Genomic DNA, 21,822 nt, shown 5'->3' with positions numbered 1-21,822 from the left:
TTTCTACTTCGATGCCAATACACGTATTTGATGACGACTATAGAGGTGCCTGCCTCAGTACGTTAGGTTTACGACACGACAATAACTCTTTCACGGTGCGGCCTCGCTTTGACACGTACTTGGTACTTGACGGCACTTTGTACACTGTGCTTTGTACTTGGTGACAATACACACAATTTGCGACCTGTCTCATGTTGCCTCCTTCAAGGCAGCTTCCGGTAGAGACTTAAGAGATTAATTTGCAGTTAACGCATTATGCAGCCCGCACTATCCCGAAAAGCCGAGCTCAACTCAGCACGCGGGCCCCAAAGCTGCTTTGACCCCTGGTGCTAGCAGTCTCAAGCACGGAAGGATTGAGGAAGCACGGAAGGATTCGGCGACCGCGGGCCTGATCGGGCTGAATTCTCGACCGCCCGGTCGCGTGTCGTGAGAGTTCCCCTCGCTTTGTATCGGCCCGAGAGTCCTAGTCCCATGCAGTGCTCTACTTCGTGTTGTCAACTTTTTGAGATTTCAAAACTGCCTACAGACGGCAAAAGCCTACACAGTAGTGCGACGTCCATCATGATAAGTTGAGATTGTGGAGGACGTGGATAAAACAAGTCGATGACATTAGAAAAAGAATGTTAAAAGACGCTTGTATTCGTCGGGACGGTGACTGACGGACAGCTATGTTATTTAGATAAAACAAAGAGGCGTGCCGGACAGTAAGGGTACAGTTCGAGTACAGTTTTCGCGTCTATATGATGTTACGAAGTAAGAGTCACGACCCAATCTTCAGTTACGCGAGGTGGTCATGGACACGCGCGTTGCACATTTTCAAAAATAACGCATAGGAGCAGAATCCAAACGCGCGGCATTAGTTTGCTCGATACAATTTCACGTAAGTGATCCAAATTCTAAAACAGGTAAAAGCGATCTGAAAAGGGGCACCCATGCAGTTTTCACCACCCAAATCCTTTGTCGCCCTACAGATCCAGATCTCATTGGCTTTAACAATACAGTCAACGTGCACCCTGAATGTAAGGCGATGGTCTATCCAGACACCGAGGTATTTTACAGCGCGCACCATACATAACCCTACCAAGCGGGCTAATAGGCAAAAACAACAGGGCTAACTTTGTTATTCGTATCAAAACCAGGCCACTATCAAAACCCCATTTTGTTTGGCATGACGGCACGATTTGGTGTAAGACTAACACATACGACAAATTGTGTGAAAGGCATATTCTCAATTATATACGTGATATAGAGACATTCTATCATGGGCATTTTCAGTGTTGGTTGTAGTGACGAATCACGCGTTCGGTTTAGAAACACACTTGTGTGTGTTGAACGCCGGTCTTCCTGCACAACCGAAGTGATCTGCAAAGTCCGGGTTGCTCAGGACTGGTACAAGACAGCGCTCTTTGAAAGACTCCGGTGGACCGTCCCTGGTGTTGTTTTCATGTGTGCATGCCAACGTGCAGAACCGGATAAAGTAGTAATGCCGAGTTTCATTCCATATATTACCGGTTGTAGGTTGTCCCGCGTCGATGGTATCACGCTTCAGTCCTTCGTAAAGAATTCGGGATGCGAAGTACCAGAGGACGGCTTCGCGATCCCACAAGTCACGTCCAGTAACGGTGTGCAAGTCTAGACCCTGCGTTCTGGCAACTTCCTTGACGCATGCCAGTGATTCATGTAGCAGAACGGTTGACCTGTTGGAGGGTTTAAAACGCACAGCCAATGCGCGTATCATCTCTTTTGCGATCAAGGCGCCCAGGGTTGCCGCGTTGATGTAACGTGGAATCTCGCTTTGCTCCTCGTAGTAAAAAAGAGGAGGACTTTGGTAAGCTGATGGAACCGTCAGACATCCATCAAGATCGTGAAATTTGAGCACTTTATTCAACTGGCTCCTGCTGACTGCGACTTTCCACTCTTCAAACAGGGTCTCACGCAGCAGGGCCTTTTCTTTTTGTCCCGCCTCTGCGAAAACATCGAACAGTTGGTGCCCTCTGAACGTCCATGACATGTAATTTGTACGCTGGTCGAGATATTCCAACACATCGTCTCCGTAAGTGATCAGAGTCGTATTGGCCAGAAGGTCCTTGCCCTTGCCTCGCTGGAGTGCGTCAAATTTCTCGAAAACTGTTTCGCCCGCGACCACATACCTGGTAGTTTCAGCAAGCTGCTTGGCTGCTTTCGAGCTGCTTAGGTGACCGGTTAGTCTCGCTACCAGGAACTGCCAAGTGACAGTGGCAGCAATCCTTGTAGCTCGTAGGCACATAAATGGTATGCGATCAGGGTCTTCCTTGGCAATGTCCTTGAATGTGGTGTAGACCAGTAGATCAGAGGCGAGGTTGGTGATATGGTACATCGCCCCCATATCCTTCACCTGTAATTGTAAGAGCCCCTGAATAGACCTTATCTGATCGAAGGATTCAACCTTGATGGCGCTGCTGAATCCCACTTTGAAGCCACGGGGGCCATTCTGGTTGATCACGTCTATGACCTGCTGCGTGATGTTACGAGACGTCATCTCTGCAAACTCTGTGAAGGTCGCGGAGCGTTCGGCTGCGCTCTCTTTGAGCATGTTGTCTACCACGTCATCTACGGCTAGCAGGTCCTTTGGATCAATGCTAGAATTGACTCGGCGGTGATTCAAGAAATGTTGCGTCATGCTGGTTAACTTCTCGCGAAGTTCGTTTGCTTTACTGGCGTCTGGAGGTTCATCAGTCATCACCCGAAGTACCTTCGAATATATGGAGTATCCAGGAATGATTTGCAGGTATTCCAAGTTCCCCATTCGACGAAAGGAAACTCTGAAGACTGAGTGCACGTTTCGAGTCAAGGACGTTTCCACCAGGAACGCAAATATGTCTTTCTGGTTATTGAGGACCACACTAAAGTTGAGCAAGTCGATGACTTGCGAAATGGCATCCGTGATGCTCCCAAGGTCCTTGGTCATGTAGTCGTAACATACTTCGAACAGCTTGGCAATAACGTGAGTTCCCCATCGGTCTGGTTTCCTGGCCTCCCTAGCTCTGAGCGCCGTAGTCAGGTCATTGTCGTACATGTTCAATACATGTGCCAAAAGTCCCGCCTTTTTCGATGGTCGATTCGCTACCCATTTGTTGCAGACGTAGCCGTAGAAGTCGTCGCACGGATGAATATTTTTGTCCAGCTTGTCGTCGACCTCGCGCAGGATCTTTTGGCATGCAGCTGTTCTGCATTCGATCATATTTTGCAGCATGGACTTCATCTGGTAACGCCTCTGCATGTAGGCAGCGGCCGCGAAGGCTACAACAATGATTACGATGGCGAACAGGGTGATTTCTGCTGAATAATTCTTGGGCACCAGAGTTCTTGCTCTAGGCGCTGGAACGAGAGTAAAGAGTGTCGTAACTTTGCAAAACTGGCAATACTGATGTTGCCCGCTGCACATTATAGGCAAGTTCACACGAAATGTATTGCATTGACTTCTGATTCGGTCTCCATGGTGACATCACAGTATGGTTGAGGCGGCTCGTACTTGTACGCCACGGTTTGCTACTCCTACTGTGACGTCATCATGACGGCATTAATGACAGCATAACCATCTACTCTAATGTAACCCGTGGGGGGGGTAAACTGCTAGTGTATCAGTTTACTAATGCTCTACTGTTGCTTGGTCACAAGTACATGTTCCTTTGCAACCCTGTTAACTTTTTTTTAGGTGCCATGTAATTTGAGCCTATATTGCAAGCGTATGTACTCATGGGGCACGCAGGTCAACACCACGCATAGCATACCTGCGTAGGATAACATACCAGCGTGATGTCTTGCGGAATGCACCGCTAAGAAAGCCCTACAGCGTTCGAACTTGATTGGTACTCATGTACTTGGTTGGCGCTCAGAGACACTGGCTCTGAAATATCTCAGCTGGAAGTTCCAAAACTAGTTCGTACTCACTGACTTTCGTAGAAAACGACGATTTTCCTTCCTTTGGCATGATGGCACCTGAAGTGCCTGCTGCTGCGGGCTTCTGTTTCGACTTGACCTTTGCCTTCCGTGGCTCCGGCGTCTCCGGAGGGCTTTCCTCGACAAAGTTCCGGTTCAAGCGATCTATTTCGTCGGCAAGGAACTTCATTTGAGATCTAGGTGGCAGACCTGGTGGATACCCCGCCCTGCTTGATGGTTCGGGTACTGAAGCACTTGTGGTTTTTGCTGCTGCACCGCCAGGTCCTCCCTTGCCATTCTTGTTCATGTCCTTTGGCACGTCTGGGCTGGAGCCTTTACCGTAGGATGCCTTATGTCCTGTTCTTGGCTTTTTGGCTGGAGTAAGCTCGAGGGCATGGTTCACTGCGAGCACCGCGAAAAATCACGAAGTAACTCGAAATAACCGCGTTACTTTTGAAGGGTATCTCTGAAAAGGTACTCAAGGTGCAGCTTATGCGCGTATAAATCATTAGATTACAGGAGCAGGGCAGAGAAACATTAGAAGCTGCGAGATATGGGATAAACGATGAGCCTTCCGAGCGCATTTTTTTCTCGTTTTTGTTTGACAGAAGCGATGTCGCTGAACCGGCAAGTGAACGTTTTTTGTGTCGAGAGAATTCATACGAAGTATCGACGTAAAACAAAGCCCATACCCCAGGAAACGCTGGAAACTTGGCCTCGCCACCGATTTACGCCATTACGTCACCGGCGACTCCTCTGCGCACGGGATGGAATGCCAATGATTGGCCGACGATCCTTTGTGCGGGCCGTGTGCAATCCCAACGGAAGGGGGACATCGGAAACACGCGTGTAGTGGTCACGAAACGACAGGAAGAACGCTCGAGGAAGGTGGAGTGTGGCTGCTATGGGTGCATATGCAAGTGCCATGACTACATACTATTTTTATTTTTTTTATTTTTATTGAGCGTTAGCGTACCGCGGTAATTGTGGCTATGGGCGAGGTACAGGCGTGGACAGATGGAGAGAGGACAGCAGGAAGGAGTGGGATAGTTACTGGTGCTACTTTAGGAGGAACAGGGCCGGCATTCGACTGGAAAGACGAAAACCGAAAGAAAAAAACGTCACACAGCACAGACAGCAGTGGGATTCGAACCCTCCCACCTTCCAGTGTTCAGCAGGACCTTGGCTACCACCAACGAGTAGATGCTTTTACTGACTAGGCCGTGCTGACAAAATGGGTGATATGGGCACACGCTATGGGTACAAGCTGTGAACGTGTGAACCTTAGAAGACTCCAGCAGTCTATCAAATAGGGAAGCTTCTGTAAGTGGAGAGAGTCAGTTTCCGTCACAATAGCCGAGCGCGACAGTATACGAAGAGCTCGCCTACGAATGGCATGCCTTACCGTCTTTCCTGGAAGCAGGTGATTTTGGCTTATTTCGCTTAACATCCACTTTTCCATTCTCCGCTGGTTCTCGCTGCTGTTGTGGATTGTTCTTTAAGGTGGATTGCTGTACGTTCCGCACGGTGCTTCCGACAGGTACCTCAGGATTGTTCGCGCGGCCGGCCTCAAGGGAATGTACCCTAGCGGGAGACGGTCTTCCACTGGACGGAGGTTGAGATGGCGAGGCCTTCGTCCTCTTCGCTGCTCCACGATCGGGGCTGGCCTTGGCGTCCTCGTGGATCTCGGCGATCTTAATGTCTTTTGGCATATCTGCTCTAGAGCCTTTGGTTTCGGTTGCCGGCTTCTTTGCTGGAGTGTTTCCATCTCCAAGGATTCGTGAAGCTTTCTGTCCGGGGCTTTCCGATGATGCGGCGCCTTTCTTGCCTGTTGGCTTTGCTGTCGTCATCTCCTTGACCTTCTTCGTGGCCATGACCTGAAGCCTAAACCTGAAGATTGGAAGCGAATGATGAGCGGGGTAATGCCGCGTGATATGCTGTTCGGTTGTCACCCGCCGTCGTTTTTTTTTACATCGTCGTCATCGTCCACGCTTGTGTTCCCCAAGGGCCTGGCCATTTACGATATTATTATCGCAATGAGGCATGACAATGACGATAAGGGCGATCATCGGCAAAATAAGGCAATGGGGCGAAACGTGAAACGACAGGCAGGAATAGCCAGTTTTAGGAGAACGTAGAAATTTCACGGTGGTGGAGGTAGGGATGAAAGTACTTGACCTAGTCAGCCAAGGATTCTGATAACGTTCCACGATAACGTTTCCGAAAACATGATAAGACAATTGCGAATTCTTTTGTAGTAGCTGACGTCATGTTGCTGATATCTGATTGACTGACAGCGACACGGAGTCCGAATTGGAGGGACTAAAGGCTGGTTCACACTGCCACGTTCGCGCTTACGGGCTACGGGTTGCGCTTACGTAGTACCCATCTCGTTGCCGGCTACGTTCCTCCATCGTTCACATTACTACGTTTCGGCGCTCCGTTCCTCCAATGAGGAGCGGCCTCCTAGAGCGCCATCCTTCCGAAGAAAAGTGAAATAGAGCCACAGAGTAGCATGGCATCCAGCACCCCGGTGCCGGCTGCTTTGGAAGACAATCAGGCTTTCCCTGACGATGTTCTTAACTGTTAATGTTCTTAACTTAACGCCATCGTCGACAGTGCAACGTACAACTCGCTACGTCGGACAGATTCATTGAGCGAAGATATCACCTGACAGACCCACTGCTACGCTAATTGTCATCCATGAATTTTCTTTTTGCGTGGCATCCCTGTAGTCGCTTCTTTTACTATTGTATAGCCAGGGAAACTCCTCAACTTGGAGAATAAGAGCGTCTAAGACATCGAATGTTTGCGCCATCTTTGCAAGGAGACGCGCGAGACAAAACATATGCGCGGCATCCGGACTTTTCTGCCATCCTATTGGCTAGTGCGCTTACGGTTACGGAGCTTGCGGGAGAAAAGTTGAAGTTGCCTCAACTCCTTGCGGAAACGATCTTGCGGGCGCCGTCTCTTCGTCGTCATGGGAACCCCCACCGTAAGCGCCCGTAACCCGTACCCGCAAGCGTAAACGTGCCAGTGTGAACCAGCCTTTACGATTCACTAAAACTACGTTTCACGATCTGCGTTTACCCCGGTTGCACTTAATTCGTACTCTTACCTCTTGCGCTTCCAGAAATGTAACTTTCGGCAAATTCGGTGTGAAAAGAAAACGTGTGCTGAAAGCCGTTCGGTAAGCCTATAATACATAGCGCAATAAATTACGCGTTACATATACATACGTAGTGTCGCTTTTCATTTTAGGCAGCAATACCTATGCTATAGCTTCATCCGGGATTTAGTTCCTTTTTCGCCATTAAGGCAATATGGAGTTGCTCTCGGATTTTTCGAATATCGATGCAAATAACTGTGTAAGTATACTCGTACGTCTTTAGTCTCACAAACTTGCACTTTGAATATTTTGCCCCGGAACCACTCCCTTCCCACGATTTCAATTTCAGACAGTTTTCAGACAGATTTCAATTTCAGAACAATTTCAGACCGACATCATTTTTATTGATTACGCAAAGGCATTCGATTCAATATCTCATAAGAAGTTACTAACCAAGCTTAGCGCCATCCTTAATAACAAACAGATTCTAACCTGGATAGAGTCTTATCTATCTTATCGGAAACAGTTTGTTCAACTAGGAGACTCTCGTTCTGGTTTACTTGACGTTACATCTGGTGTGCCTCAGGGCTCTGTTCTGGGGCCACTCCTGTTTAATATTTATATCAATGACATTCCAGACGTAAGTAAATTTGGTGTCTCGTTGCGTATGTATGCAGACGACACTGTGCTGTACCGCAGAATATCATGTGCTGACGATCAGGTAGCCTTATCAAGTGCATTGCAGGAAGTTGTATCATGGTGTGGTGTGTCTCAACTGAACATGAATGTAAAGAAAACAGTTTGCATGCACGTCACAAGAGAACACAGTGTATTTTTGCACGATTACTGTATATAAAATAATGTTCTAACCAGGGGTACTACCAAGTACTTAGGGGTATATATACAATCTAACCTTTCATGGAACATGCACATAGATTATGTTTGTCAAAAGGCCTTACGGAGGTTGTTCCAGCTTAAAAGGAAGTTATGGGATGCGACCCGCAATGTACGGCTAACGGCTTACAGGTCATTGGTCTTACCCATTATAGAATACGGTTGCGTTGTCTGGCATCCTTACCTCATTACCAGCTCCCGTGGCTCAGTGGTTAGCGTGCTGGCCATGTCACGTCGAGACTGGGAGGTACCCGGGTTCGAATCCCGGTGCCGGCTGTGCTGTCTGGGGTTTTTCCTGGGTTTTCCTCAGACGCTTTCAGACATATGTCGGCACAGTTCCCTTAGAAGTCGGCCCAGGACGCACATTCCCCCAGGGCGTCAGTCGTGACGTTGCCCACATACGTGAGGCCGACAACGGCAAGCCCTATCACCACCACCACCACCACCACCACTGGTTTGTGTCATAAGGTTAACTTGAGGTTCCAATTGAGGAGCATTTTCGTATCCTTCGGCTTCGGCACTTGTTTCAATTGTATCACTCTCATCGTAGTTGTCCGTACCTGGTACGCGATGATTTAAAGTCTAGGCATAAACACATGCACGCCCTAGTGCCGTTCTCCGCTAAAACTGACATCTTTAAGTTTTCTTTTTTCCCGCGCACTATAGAGGACTGGAACGGCCTCCCACCTACGGTTGTTTGTCTGCCAAACACAAAGACCTTTGCGCGACAATTATCATTATTTGTAGGTGCCGTGGCCAACTCCTGTAACGGTCCACGTGACGAGGACCAACAGTATGAATAAATAAATAAATAAATTCGCTTGTCCGACAACGACCAAGATTTTGTGCACAAAGAGAGGGCGATATTATGACTGCCGGTAGCCGAATGAAGCACGTTCATGTTCATGCCCAGTACGAACATTTCCCCTTGCCCCCCCCTTTAATCAGGTTATGAACCATGGTCTTCCGAAGAGGGCAACAACAGCTCTATCCAGTGTCCCACTGTCAAAAGGGTAAAAAGGAAAAGTTCACTACGAATTATAATCCATGGTTCTTCAGCACAGACAGGCCGTCGCCCCTGCACTGAACTGAAATAACTTATATAAACCCAATCCCATGTCAATGCACTTCGATTCACCTAAGATTTTTCGAGGAACGGTAGCCTTTCATAAATCTAATGCATATCTATTCGATTTGCTTCCGAAATGAATTTTTCACCCAGCACACTACAGTCATGCCTCGATTATCCGGACACCTCGCTAGTCTTCCCGTTTTGTCCGGATGACGAATTTCCGGATAGCCGAACCAAGCAAACTTCGGGGGAAGCCCGAAATATTAGGGAGATAGTTACTTCAGAAATGTATGGGAAGTGAGCTGCTTGAAATCAATAGGCACGTGTGTGAAAATTTTAGTAACAGCCACCGCACCCGCTGCATCGCCCTGCTGTTCAAAGAAGGGTAACGTCCCAGAATGTCTTTGTCTTTCTTTGGCATAGGCCAAAAGACAGACGATGCTTTCGGATGGCCTGGACATTGACGTTCACACGTGGATTTCCTGCGCCCGGTGGATACAGGGCACCTCTTCCGCTTATCGTCTACCATATCTACCGTGTGTCCGCACCACGACCTACTAGATTATAACGACCATGTCACAATCAGAAAACCCTATGAGGAGCCTGTCCGCACGATCCGCCAGGGGCGCTACTGATCGCCACAACACGATTGGACGATGGAAATTTGAATTCTGAACGCGCAGAAGCGTGTGTACGACTACCGTAGCAGACGACAGCGATAGCCCCTATGAAAACGCGTAGAATGATGATGATAATCAACCTCAGAATGAAACATCTGTGGAACGTCCACCGCTTGTACAGAAATACTAAGGTAAGCTGAAGTACAAAGTATTGTAGAAGTTGAGGAAGCAATAACTGGGACGATCAGAAGCGCCACCGCTACCTTCCAAAAATGCGGCGCATAGAAGGGGTGCGCCTGACATGGTCGTTATAATCTAGTAGGTCGTGGTCCGCACACACCAAAGGGAGGGATCCCAGAAGGAAGCGAAGATCACTACAGAATGCCCCGCTGAAATGTCCGGAACAATGCGAACACAGCCCATGCGGGGGACAGGGGCCGTTGACACGTTTGTGCCCCCGTACTTGCTGTCCGGATATACGGATAACGAATTCCAGACAGCAGAGACAAAATCCAATGGCAGCAGGTTCATTCCCGGTAATGTAGTTCGGATAAGCGAGATATGACTGGTGGCAACGTATCTCCTACCCAAGCAGCACAATGTACTGAAAGTCGAGTGCAATAGGGGTAGACGGTATGTATCCTATCAATGTCCTTTAGTTTCACGATTCTGTTCAAGGCGACCTACCCGTCTACCGCTATTGCACTCGACTTTCAGTACATTGTGCTGCTTGGGTATGCTGCAGTCCCCTTCGAACACAGCGGTTTTGATGCCTATATGAAACAGCCAGTTCATGGCAAGGAAGTTCTGCAAGTGTAGTGGCTCGTGCCGTAAATTTATTTGCGATTATCTTATTGTCACCAATGTCTGTTCCTTCCTATAAATACACGGATGTACTTTGAATGACTCCCTCCCAGTACAACCGAAATGCTTTGCGAAGTCAGGGTTGCTCAGAACTGGGACGAGACAGCGCTCTTTGAAAGAGTCCGGTGGCCCCATGGCAGTCCCTCCGCTTGTGCACGCCAGCGTACAGAACCGGATGAAGTAATAATGCAGAGTTTCATTCCAGACTTCCTCGCTTGCGGACTTGCCCGCATTGGTGACATAACGCTTCAATCCCTCGTACAGAATAAGAGAGGCGTAGTACCACAGGACGGCTTCGCTATCCCATATCTCATCTTCAGTAACAGATTTAAACAAGTCTAGGCCCTGCATTCCGGCAACGTAGTTCACGCACGACAGAGATTTGTGAAGAGTCTGGGAGGACCTGTTGCTGAGTTTGAAGGGCACGACGAGGGCGCGTACCATTTCCTTGGCGATCAGGGCGCCCAGTGAGCCCACGTTGATGTAGTGGGGGATCTCGCTTTGCTCCTCGTGGTAGAAGAGGGGCGAACTTTGGTACGCCGATGGCACAGTTAGCGCTTTCTCCTGTTCGTGAAACTTCAGCAGCTTTCTTAACTGGCTCCTGCTGGCTGCCATGCGGCGCTCCGCGAACAGGGTCTTGCGCAGCATGTACCTTTCCTTTTCACCTGCTTCTACAAGGACGTCAAACAGGTGATTCCCTTCCAGCTTCCACGATGTGTAGTCCGTGCTTTCGTCGAGAAACTTTAGCACCGTCGCATCGTACGTAATCAAAAATGTGTCCCTCAGCAGTTCCTTGCCCCTCTCTCGCTGGAGAGCGTCAAATTGCTCGAGCGCTCTTTCGTCCAGGACCATGTCTCTGATATGCATGGCGAAAACCTGAGTTGCCGCTCCGCTCTTTAAGTGACCGGTGATGTTCGCTGCCAGCAACTGCCAGGTGTTTGTGACAGAAATTCTTGTAGCTCTAAGACACATAAAGGGCACGAGGTCGGGATTCTTCTTAGCCGCGGCCTTGAACGTAATATAGACGAGCAGGTCTGTAGCAAGGCTGACAATATGGTACAATGCCCTCACTTCCCATTCCTGTTGAGCCAGAAGATATTGAATAGAAAGCATGTTGTCCAGTCCTGCAACACGGAGGGAGCTACTGAAGTCGACATTGTAGTCAGGCGGGGCATTGTTGTTGATGATGTCTATTACTTGCTGTGTCACGTTGTGTGACGCGTAGGTTGCCATTTCTTCGAATGTAATTTCTCTTTCGGACCCCTTTACTGTGAGTAGTAAGTGTATCGCGTAATCTATCGATAATATGGCGTCCGGGTCGACGCTAGAGTTGATTCGGGGATCGTTCAAGAGACACGCTGTCATGTTTCTCATCTCTTCGTGAAACATGTTCACGTTGCTGGCATCCGGGAGAATAGGTGTCACCGTCCCGAAGACCTTTGAACGAATTGAGCTTCCCGGGTCCACTCGCAGGTATTTCAGTTTACCCTTTTGACGAAACGTGAACTGGAATACAGAGTGGAAGTTCTTTGTCAAAGTAGTTTCCACAAGGTATGGGAATATGTCCTGAGCCTTATTTAAGACGTTATGGAACTTGAGTAAATCGATGACTCGTGTTACGGCATCCGCGAATGACCCGTCGCCGTTGTTCATGTAGTCATAGCATACTTCGAACAGCCTAGCCATGATGTGCAGTCCGAGTCGGTCAGCTTTTCTGGATTCGGGAGCCCTGAGGGCAGCCGTGAGGGCACTGTCGTAGATGTCAAACAAGTACGCTTGCACACCCGAGGCCTTCGGTGTTCGGCCCTCTACCCACTTGTTGCAAACGTAGCCATAGAAGTCGTCGCACGGGTGAATCTTTGTGTCCAGCATGCCGTCAAGTTCCTGTTGAATTCGTTTGCATTCTGTTGTTCTGCATAGTATCATTTTTTGTTCTTCGAGCTGCGTCTTGTAATGCCGATAGAAGAAGAAAGCACCAACAGCGGCGACTGCCAGAAGGATGACAGTCAGTAGGGTGATCCTAACAGTCGCACTCCTGGATGCAGAATCCTCGATTAGCGCAGCTGAAAAATATAGAATGGTGTACTAGTGTAGTGCGTTAGTTTCATATACGGTTACGGTTAAAGTGCATCCGATTGATGGTTATCCTCGCAGTCTAGAACGCACGCTAGCGTGAGGGAAGGATCGAGCAGCGGCTTGCTCTCACTTCCTCTTCTGTGAACACTTGCGTCTACTCTGCCTGGGGTATTCGTTCACGAAAGCATATTAGTCTTCGGAGCTTTCGGGGCTTACTCTTGAGAAGTAGTAGCTTGTTTTTCTACATTTATTTTGTAATACCAGAGGTAACATCTGATATCCGGAGAAAAACGCGACGGCGGTACAACGACATACGTGTGTGTACACCTTTAGTTGTCGCAGTTCCACGTGCTTCCTACGAATGATAGGTTTACCGCTTCTGATCCTGTGGGCGAGGGGAGGACATACGCCTTTTTGTAGCAATTTCGATATATAACAATTGCTTTTATCGCCCTTTTACACCCTTTATCAGACGCTATGTTGACCTATGTGATAACTGTAAAAGTTATCACATTTCACACCCCTTCTTTTCTTAGTGTGACCCTATGCCAAACCTAGCGCCATCTCGTTGCACCTACCAGTATTCCGCCACGTCTGAGGCGTCCTTCCCGGCCCGACCAATGCAAACGAATATCATACAACAGTTCTCTCGCGTGTCATGCTTTTCACATATGGACCTTATTTGTCTACTAAGACGGGGATTTCAAAGGGGAATGTAAACCAGGTATGAGAGCCCCAAACGTCTCCATTCCTTATTGCACTGCAAGCTTTGAGTGCGGTGACGTAGGTTGGGCAACAAAATTGCGTTAGCCTAGTTGCTTTATCTCATCCCAGGAGATATTTTTTAGTGTTAAGTAGAGCTCATATGAAACTTGTTAGTGCAACAGCAACATTTGGTACAAAATAAGAGCTTTGTACAATTGCAGTTTGTTGCTATGAAACTCGCTGTGATACTCACCGTTACACACTGGTATAAAATGTGGTATTTCTCAACTCCAGTGAATCGGAGTTGTTATTTGAGCATCTCTCACATAATTGTCACCTTTGATTGCACCGCATTTCATGTGACTGTAACAGACAGATGGACCTCCTCATACGTGCTTCTCAGACAGTGCACTCTGACTGTTTCAATCGTTTAGTGGAAGGGCACTTCATGCTCGCCTTACAGTCTTCTTCAACAGCCTCCCTGAGACAGAATTTACTGCCAGCCAGCAAAAGAAAAGATAAGTTCAATGCTGACAGAGAAAAGGTGCGGCACTTCAAAGAGACAGATTTTGTCCCAAACGTGCCAAATGGAAGACGGGAACTCTATGAATTTGCTGTGTCATCAGTATGCACATTCAAGAAGTAGAAGCCAGAGAGAAAACTACCACGGGGACGCGTGCTAGTTATGCAAAATTATCTATACGTAATCGGTAGTTTCCGAAAACATACATGGTTTGAGAAGAATTGACGACAGATACTTGTCCCAGTCGTACTAAGCTTTATTTCGTACCAAATGTTTTTGCTGAACACGGCGCTCTAGATGGTTCTTAAGTGGACCGTACTGAACTGTCTAAGAATGTCATAAGATGGCAGTAAAGAGCAGCTTTGCACTACGTTAAAACAACTCTCTCGCACAATCAAAATTACCGTGCTCCAATGCAACAAAGAATCGAGAAGCACTCTGACCTTCCTTGCATTCCCCCTTTTGAGCCCCTCGTCTCGCCATGGGACTAACATAGTGAAACAGTACATGTGTGACGCAGAGGATACGCGATGGAACAGCTGGACGAGAGTAGTGTGTATGAGTCGCGTCGGGGAGGGAGCCTCCTCAGACATGGCGGAATTCCGGAGGTTTCCGCGCGTGCTAGAAGAGGGCGCTGGGTTTTGCATATAGTCTATAGGAACAGCCCGCAACAGCTGTATGCCGGCGTGCAAAGACGTCTTGCATAGCCGCACAGGTAAACGGCAGCCCACAGTCACTTCCATCTGTGGGCCATTTTGGGCGCTTGCTAAACAGACTGATTAAAGAACGCCATGAAAGCGGGCCACGTCTTAAAGGTATGCTGCATGCCCCCACCTCCCCGGCCTGTGGAGTCTCTACAGGTCTTTTCGAACGCTTGCCTAGCAGCTGGACATTCTGTATATGGGCATTACGTATAGCACCACGGCGCGATTGCTTTTGCAATAAGTCGCGAGTTATAGCATCTTGGTGCTAGAAATTGTTCGTACCCTTCAATATGGTGGATGATCATGAACTGGCGAGACACACATAGCATCTGTAACCGCGGGAAACAGGCTCGTGCAGCCGCTCACCGTTCTTTCGGCAGCTAATCTGAGTGAGGGTGTTATCACGAGATAAGAAAATTATTTCGAAAGGCTCAACTTACACTGCTTCTGTTCCTTCTGTCTGTGAAGGCTCGACCTTTCTGCTCTCCGTTGGTCCTCGCTGGACTTCCCCTTTGGTCTCCGCTCCCCGCCCAACGCAGGAATCTCGGGCCGGAGGTTCTGGTTCATCAGGTCGATTTGATCGGAGAGCATCTTTGTCCGAGGTGACATTCTGGTCGTCAGCCGTGGAGACGTCGGTTCCATCGCGGGCTCGTCGATGCTGTATGTTAGTGGAGGTGGGGAGACGCTCTTCGACGCTTCAGCAGCTTTTCGTTCTTTGCCATACTTTCGCTCCTTCTGGTCGTATCGAAAGTCAATGCCTTTCTCTCGAGGTGCTTTGGGCTCCGTCGACGGTTTCTTGGCTGCTGTAGGCTCGTTCTCTTTGCTCCCTGCAAACATCAGGGTCGCTGCTATCAAATAATCTGAATACCACGTCTTTATTCGTCGCAGTTAGGATATGCGTTCAAACCGAGCAACATCCTCGTATATCTGTACAAGGTCTTGGAGCTCGATCTTGAAGTTGTCTCCATGACGCGCGTTAAATGCATCACGTCGCCTGTGATTGGCGCGAATCTAATAAAACGTCTTTGGCTGAGCGCGCGAACTTTAAATATAACGCTAAAGTGACAGTCCGGACTCGGAAAACAGCGTTTATTTTATTTAGAGCATGATAAAAAGTGCCTCGAGGATTCTATACGCGAAATTTCAATCCTGTTTACGAGCGCAGTGCATTTTTGAAGATCTTCGGAGCCTCCACAAGTTTCGATGACGCAACGAGCCAGTGACGTAATCATAAGCCCACAAATTGCAATGATATGTTCTGGAGAGGTTGCTTGTCTCCGCAACGGCGCGGGCGTCCGGGGAAGGTCACATGGTGGAGAAGTCATACGAGGCTGATCAAAGGACAGGAAAATGGGAGAGATGTCTTCTCCCCCTTTGTGTTCCGGAATATTCCGTACTCAATGTTCATTATTTCGAATACAGTCGCAATGCAACGTAGGCAGGCTATATCGCGATGCGCGCTAATTGTGAGATGTGTGTAATGAGGAGTTCACGTCAAAATGACGAATGGATACGTCGTAATGACGAAATGTCCCATCTGCCACTTGGAGACCGCGTTCGCGCGTGCGAGCCGGTAGCTCCACCCACAAGCAACCTTACGGCAATCTGAGAATGTGGGTTCGAATCCAACAGGTGGTGGGACTTTTCTGTAGCTGCTGTTTGCAGAATCTTAGTCTGTCTGTTACGCCCAAAAGATCAGATTATATCACCAAGAAATAGTAAAAAAAAAATATCCAACGCACGAACGAAATCACATCACGCCATCGGGAGTCACGTGGCAATGCTACCGTCACTGATTGGCAGGTGCACGAACAACTGACCAAGGTTTCACTCGGGGAGCGATGCCGATCAGCTCGGGTTCCTGGAGGTTCCCGGTTTCGGCCAATTGTCGGCATAGTTTCTGAAAAAGTTGCCCCGTATGAACGCTCCCTGATTCTGTGAACTGTTACCTTGTTGGGTGGCGGTATTAGCGAAAGCTGGCGCCACAATACAGATGCGCCCCGGCGAGCTGTGTATCCCTATACGCTTCACTGCCAAGTCGGAGCTTCCTTCGCACCGCGTTGGTTGGACAAAGAAATTCGGGAATTGGCAGTTCTCGCAATATGTTTGCTTTGGTAATTGGATGCGGTGGGGATGACGTACCTTGACATTTTGCACCGATGCGGAGGAACGAAAGAGGAACTTTCAAACTGTTACCTTTATTCATGTTTTAATTATAAGCGGCACAAGGGGTAAATCTCGTTCCTTTTGCATTATTCTCATGACGACGGAATCTTTCATATCGTGAAGCGATATTTTGGGACTTCAGTGCCTTTTTAACGTTTGCCATGTCTTCAAGATCGGGGCCCTGGTGCTCAACCGAGAGAGTGCTATGGGATGCGCGGTATCGGTTCCAGCCACTGATAATTGCTGACATTTCGTCAGCTATGGTGCCGTCTGAGGCATTGGTGTACTATTATAGAAAGGTCGAAAGGTGTCGATCCCGCCTTATATAGACGTCTCCCTGTTCGTAAACAAATGACGTCATAGTGTCCTACCGCGCCACCAATTTGGTAAATTTGAACTACGCTCGAAGCGAGGGGCGAAGAAGGTCGCGCCCGCAAGTCACGCTCTGGAGAGGATAACGATGGTCCCTGAAAGCGACGCGACCTTCGGTTCTACTTTTCTTTCAATAGGGGCAGTGAACAAGTGGCCATTCGTGAAACCCAGCCGTCCCGTTCAGATTTCAGTCTGTCTACCAACGTCATGATGATGTTACTGGGGTAGAGGTCTTAATTCACATTGCAGAATATCCTTGTATAAATTTGAACATATGTCTCACCGTCTTTCCCCAAAGCAGATGATTTTGGTCCCTTTCTTTTGAGGCGATCTTTTCGCTGCTCTTGCGGACTGTGCTTGGTGGCGGGCTGTTGTGCGTCTTGTGGGGAACTCCTGTCCAGATACTCATGGTTCAAAAGATCTTGTTCATTGGAAGGGGCCCGCTTAGGAGATGTTTTTTCAGCAGCAGGAGTCGTCTGCGCCATAGCTAGTTCTTGTGCCTTAGATGTAGATGGGGCCTTCTTGGCTGCTCCGCGTCCAGGTTTTCCTTTGATGTCCTTGTTAATAGCGCCGGTCTTTGCATGCTGCGGAAGGCTAGTACTGGGACCTCCCGGTTCCGTTGGAATCTTCTTGGCGGAAGGGTCTTGATCTGCGATGGTTCCCGAAACCCTTGATTCCTGTCCACGGCGTTCCGACGAAGAGGTCCCTTTCTTTCCCCTTGACTTCGTCGTGCCCAGCTCCTTTGTCTTCTTGGCGTCCATGGCCGTTGCGGATCAAAGCTCGGTATGGAATGACGACGTCCGTGCAAGGATTTCGACCCTCCCTTGCTCGTGCATTTGTCACGTTTCATGCTCTTGCTTTCATTGTCCTCGTTTTGTAGCTCACCATAGTCACTTAATTCTGCTTCTAGCGTTATTCCCGCGATAACCTCATTATCACTCATATCATCAGTGTCACTGATAGTAGTGTCACCTCCACAACTGTTGTTGACAGCTAACTAACACCATGTGGTTTTGGGCACAGTCAGTAAACATACATTGCTGAACAAAGTAATCCTCGGGGCACTTCTGCTAGCATAACATGTAACGGGGGTTCCCGAAATCACGTAAGACGTAGCCTACGACTTGGAGAAGACAAGGGTTCGATTCGGGACTCCTGCTGCGTGTTGCCCGAATGATACTTCCCCTCTGTTTTCTTCTGAGGTTCTAAGGTGGATGTCGGTGTAGTTGCCGAAAATGGTGGTGGTAGTGGTGTTGGTGGCCGTTGTTGGCCTCACAAAGGTGGGCAACCTCACGATTAACGCCCTAGGGAAATGTGCATCCTTGACCGGCTTCTTGGGGAACTGTGCCGACGTAGTCCCTGAACATTTTTTGTTGGCCACTTAATGATTTATTCATTCCGTTATTCATATACTGGTAGCAATGAAACAGGGGCGCTGATGTGGCGGTGCTTTCAGGCGGTTTAGACCAAGTAGGTTTTGGGCCAGGTGAGTTCCGGTTACCTTCCCTCCCCTGTCCCGCTGGTGTCTGCGTCAGGTGTCGGAGCCTAGCGGATCTCACTCCGCGCACCCTGCTGTATAGGCGGAGACGCCATCAAAGTACGTGCCTTTAACAGCTCGCGGGGTACCTAATTTTCCCGTTTAACTTCAAAAACTTCGTCCATCCTCCAATTATGGTCGCTCGCCATACTCCAATGTTTCCTCCTCGACTCTCAAACCTCCAAGGTGTATAGTCTTCCTCTTCTCCCCCCCCCCCCTTTTTTTTTATCGCTGCCATGTTGGACAAGTTACTTATTCACTTAAGCCACTGATCAACGAAGAAGGCAATAAGGCGAAGGAGAGGAAAAGGAACAGGATATAGTGTACAAGTGTAAGGGGGATCCCCTTCCCGGTCGGGCATCAATCGCCGCAATTCCCATGTGGCATCGAGAACGGCCAGCGTGGCCTTCGCCTCGCACGGTGCAAGCAGAACTGAAGATGTGAAGATGTCGTCTGCGTGTGGCAGAACCACCACATAAGCCCGCGACGTGACATACTGTCCATGACTTGAAAACCCGAGACGAGGTAGGGACGAAAACAGACATACACAAACACAGTCTCAAACTCAGCTGAGCAAACCCTGAGCTGAGTTTGAGACCGTGTTTGTGTATGTCTCTTTTTGTCCCTACCTCGTCTCGGGTTTTCAAGTCATGGATCGTCACCACCAGCTCGCTTGCTACCTAACTTTCCTTTCGTGACATACTGATTCCTCAGGAAAGTGGCCAAGCAGGACGGGCGTAAACTTTTCCTTTCCGCGGGGACAAATGGGGAATTTTCGCCCCCCCCCCTCTGTATTCTTGAATTTCTGCCTCTCTTTTTTTAATTTCATGTAGCGCCGCGCAGCAACTGTGGTTGTGAGGTCTAACTCTCTCTCTCTTCCAGTCGCCTTGCTCGAAAGGTGTCATTATGGCGCCCCTTCGTGAGGGCTTAGGGATGTAATTGCCCCTTCCTGCACCCCCTCCCGTAGACGCGAGGGCTGTAGCTGAGTAAGGCATACCGCAGCACGGAGTTGCCCTGGAACTGCCTAATACCATGGAACTACCCTCATAAATTTGAGAATAAAACGTCAATCCCGAATGGGGACGGGGGTGAAAGACGGGGGTGACGGCTGCGAAACGAATAAAAACTATTCGGAGGCGACAAAAACAGATATCGACTTTCCCGACAAGCTATTCACAGAACTCATTTCCACATTTCGCTCTCGCAAACACAATAGGCGATGCGTGGACCAAGCTGAACTTCATACTTTCATGCTTTTTCTTCTTCTCTTTCTCCTTCTCCTCTTCCTCCGCTCTCTTCCTCTGCCATTCATCTGTCTCTCTCTCTTATCCGCTCAAGAAGATTGGTCAATGCTGTAGAGCTTTAATTCTTCCTGCAGGAGCTCCGTTCTCCTCAAGACTCCGCTCGCGTTATTGAAGGCGACAACGTGAACTTCCGCGTCCCGTGCTTCTCACATACAGGGTGTCCCAGAAAACGTGTCATTGAATTATAATAAAAAAACTACACCACCTAGAGTCATGCGGTCAACGGTATTTGTTCTTACTGGGTTTTTGCCACCTCATCATGTGAATGTCGTGTAACGTAAGTTTAATTATGTAAATTTTTGCGAGCTTAAGTCGGAAATTTGCCTAGTAAAGGTCGCTTTTTTACCCCACCAATGTGAAGAGCGTGTCTAATTTACTCAAATTGATGATAATTGACAGGGTTATTCAGGAGCTATCCCATCAGAAAAAATAGCCGGACATCATGCTCTACGGAGGTCGCACAGAATAGCGCACGATGAATTCTTCAGCGCAATCTGTGTCAGTCCGACGAAAGGAGGTTGGAAACCCAGCCCACCCCGGCATCGCAGAAAGAGATAACGCAGGCATGGCTTATCACGTCCGACTTTCGCTGGGATAATGCTTTCCCTCTCCCAATTTTTGGAACTGTTACTTTTTCTACTATCACTCTGTGGGCTGGCTTCGGAACCTCCTTTCGTCGCACAGAGAGCGATTGCGCTCAAAAAGTCATCGCGCGCTATGGTCCGGTGCTCCGAAGAGCATGATATTCGGCTATTTTTTCCGATGGGATAGCTCGTGAATATCACTGTGAATTATCATGAATTTGAGTGAATTCGGCACGCTCTTCATATTGGTGGGGTAAAAAAGTGACCTTCCCTTGGCAAATTTCTGAGTTCAGTTCGCAAATATTTGCATAATAAAACTTGGGGTGCATGACATTAACTTTACAAGGTGGCAAAAACCTAATAACAACAAATGCCGTTGACCGCATGATTCTAGATGGCGTAGTTTTTTTATTATAATTCAATGACACGTTTTCTGGGACACCATGTATAGCTGCCGGTCGGTAATTGAACAGAGCAATCGGCGGAGAGGTGACAGCCAGCCGAACCTATGCTGCCGCTACGATTAGTTGGCACAACTAACATTCATCTTTAGGGTTTTCGCGATGTCCTAAACTATAGAGAAAATGTTAAGAAATGTAAAGAAGAAGCATTATTTTTCATCGGTTGTGTCGTCGCAACCTAAGATATGCTATACAAAATGGTAAAACAAATGAGGTGACGCCGTGTAGTCACGTCAGGCAATCACTGCAGTCGTAGAGGTAGACGTTTATTATCCGTGCATGCTAGATATGTACAAAAATTACAACGATTTAACAATTTTTTTTCTTCGTTCTTTCTATCAACTCTTCCACAAAAATCAAGGAAACCAGCATTTTCTCAGCATGAGTCCTTGACGTCAAGTGCTTGGACAAAGGGAGAGATGTAATGCAATTAACGTTTTCGTGAGTAGAAGAAATTAAATTATACGGCAAATTGCTTGGAAACGGCAGTAATGAACTGCAGTGCCGGCGTCTTAAACATCGATTAATTGCAACCGTCTTGGGCAACAGCTTTTGCTTTCGATTCTTTTTTTACATGCACTGATTTCCCAGTGTTTGTACTAGGTAGCTTTAGTACGTGCCTCTTTCGGCATTTGGGCCTTATGATGTTATGTGGTGACGTTTCCTTTTAGGAGAGTACCAGCAGCGGATTCTGTAGCGGAGATCTGTAACTCGAAACCATTGAGTTTGAGTATGTATGCAAAAAAAAAAAAAGAACTCGAAACCCGATTAGCCCTAACGAGGACATTCTTCATCATTAACTGGATGCATCCAGTTAAAGAGCAGTAATGTGCACGAAGAGGAATGTCCACATATATACTAAACCAGAATAAATGATAAAATACACCGATTACGTATGATCAAAGCGGGCTTG

At 48.2% G+C, this 21,822-nt stretch overlaps 3 protein-coding genes across 3 annotated transcripts in view; 1 reads left to right on the top strand and 2 right to left on the bottom strand.

Annotated features, from left to right (window-relative positions):
* Nucleotides 1-21,822, top strand: part of LOC135366026 (corticotropin-releasing factor receptor 1-like) — a 248,136-nt gene that overhangs the window by 142,394 nt on the left and 83,920 nt on the right. The window lies entirely within an intron of this gene.
* LOC135366025 (uncharacterized) lies at nt 1,215-5,872 on the bottom strand. The gene is made up of 3 exons (XM_064598678.1): nt 5,324-5,872; nt 3,931-4,320; nt 1,215-3,357 (listed from the first exon to the last, which is right to left on the bottom strand). Exons 1-3 carry the CDS (start codon nt 5,790-5,792, stop codon nt 1,295-1,297), a joined length of 2,922 nt encoding a protein of 973 aa, XP_064454748.1. The 5' UTR covers nt 5,793-5,872; the 3' UTR covers nt 1,215-1,294.
* LOC135366024 (uncharacterized) lies at nt 10,430-17,840 on the bottom strand. The gene is made up of 3 exons (XM_064598677.1): nt 17,307-17,840; nt 14,926-15,312; nt 10,430-12,540 (listed from the first exon to the last, which is right to left on the bottom strand). Exons 1-3 carry the CDS (start codon nt 17,782-17,784, stop codon nt 10,460-10,462), a joined length of 2,946 nt encoding a protein of 981 aa, XP_064454747.1. The 5' UTR covers nt 17,785-17,840; the 3' UTR covers nt 10,430-10,459.

This window comes from Ornithodoros turicata, chromosome 8 (assembly GCF_037126465.1).
Source record: "Ornithodoros turicata isolate Travis chromosome 8, ASM3712646v1, whole genome shotgun sequence".
Classification (NCBI taxonomy): Eukaryota; Metazoa; Arthropoda; class Arachnida; order Ixodida; family Argasidae; genus Ornithodoros; species Ornithodoros turicata.
The sequence above is the reverse complement of the archived record's forward strand: the minus strand, read 5'-3'. Positions and strand labels throughout refer to the sequence as shown.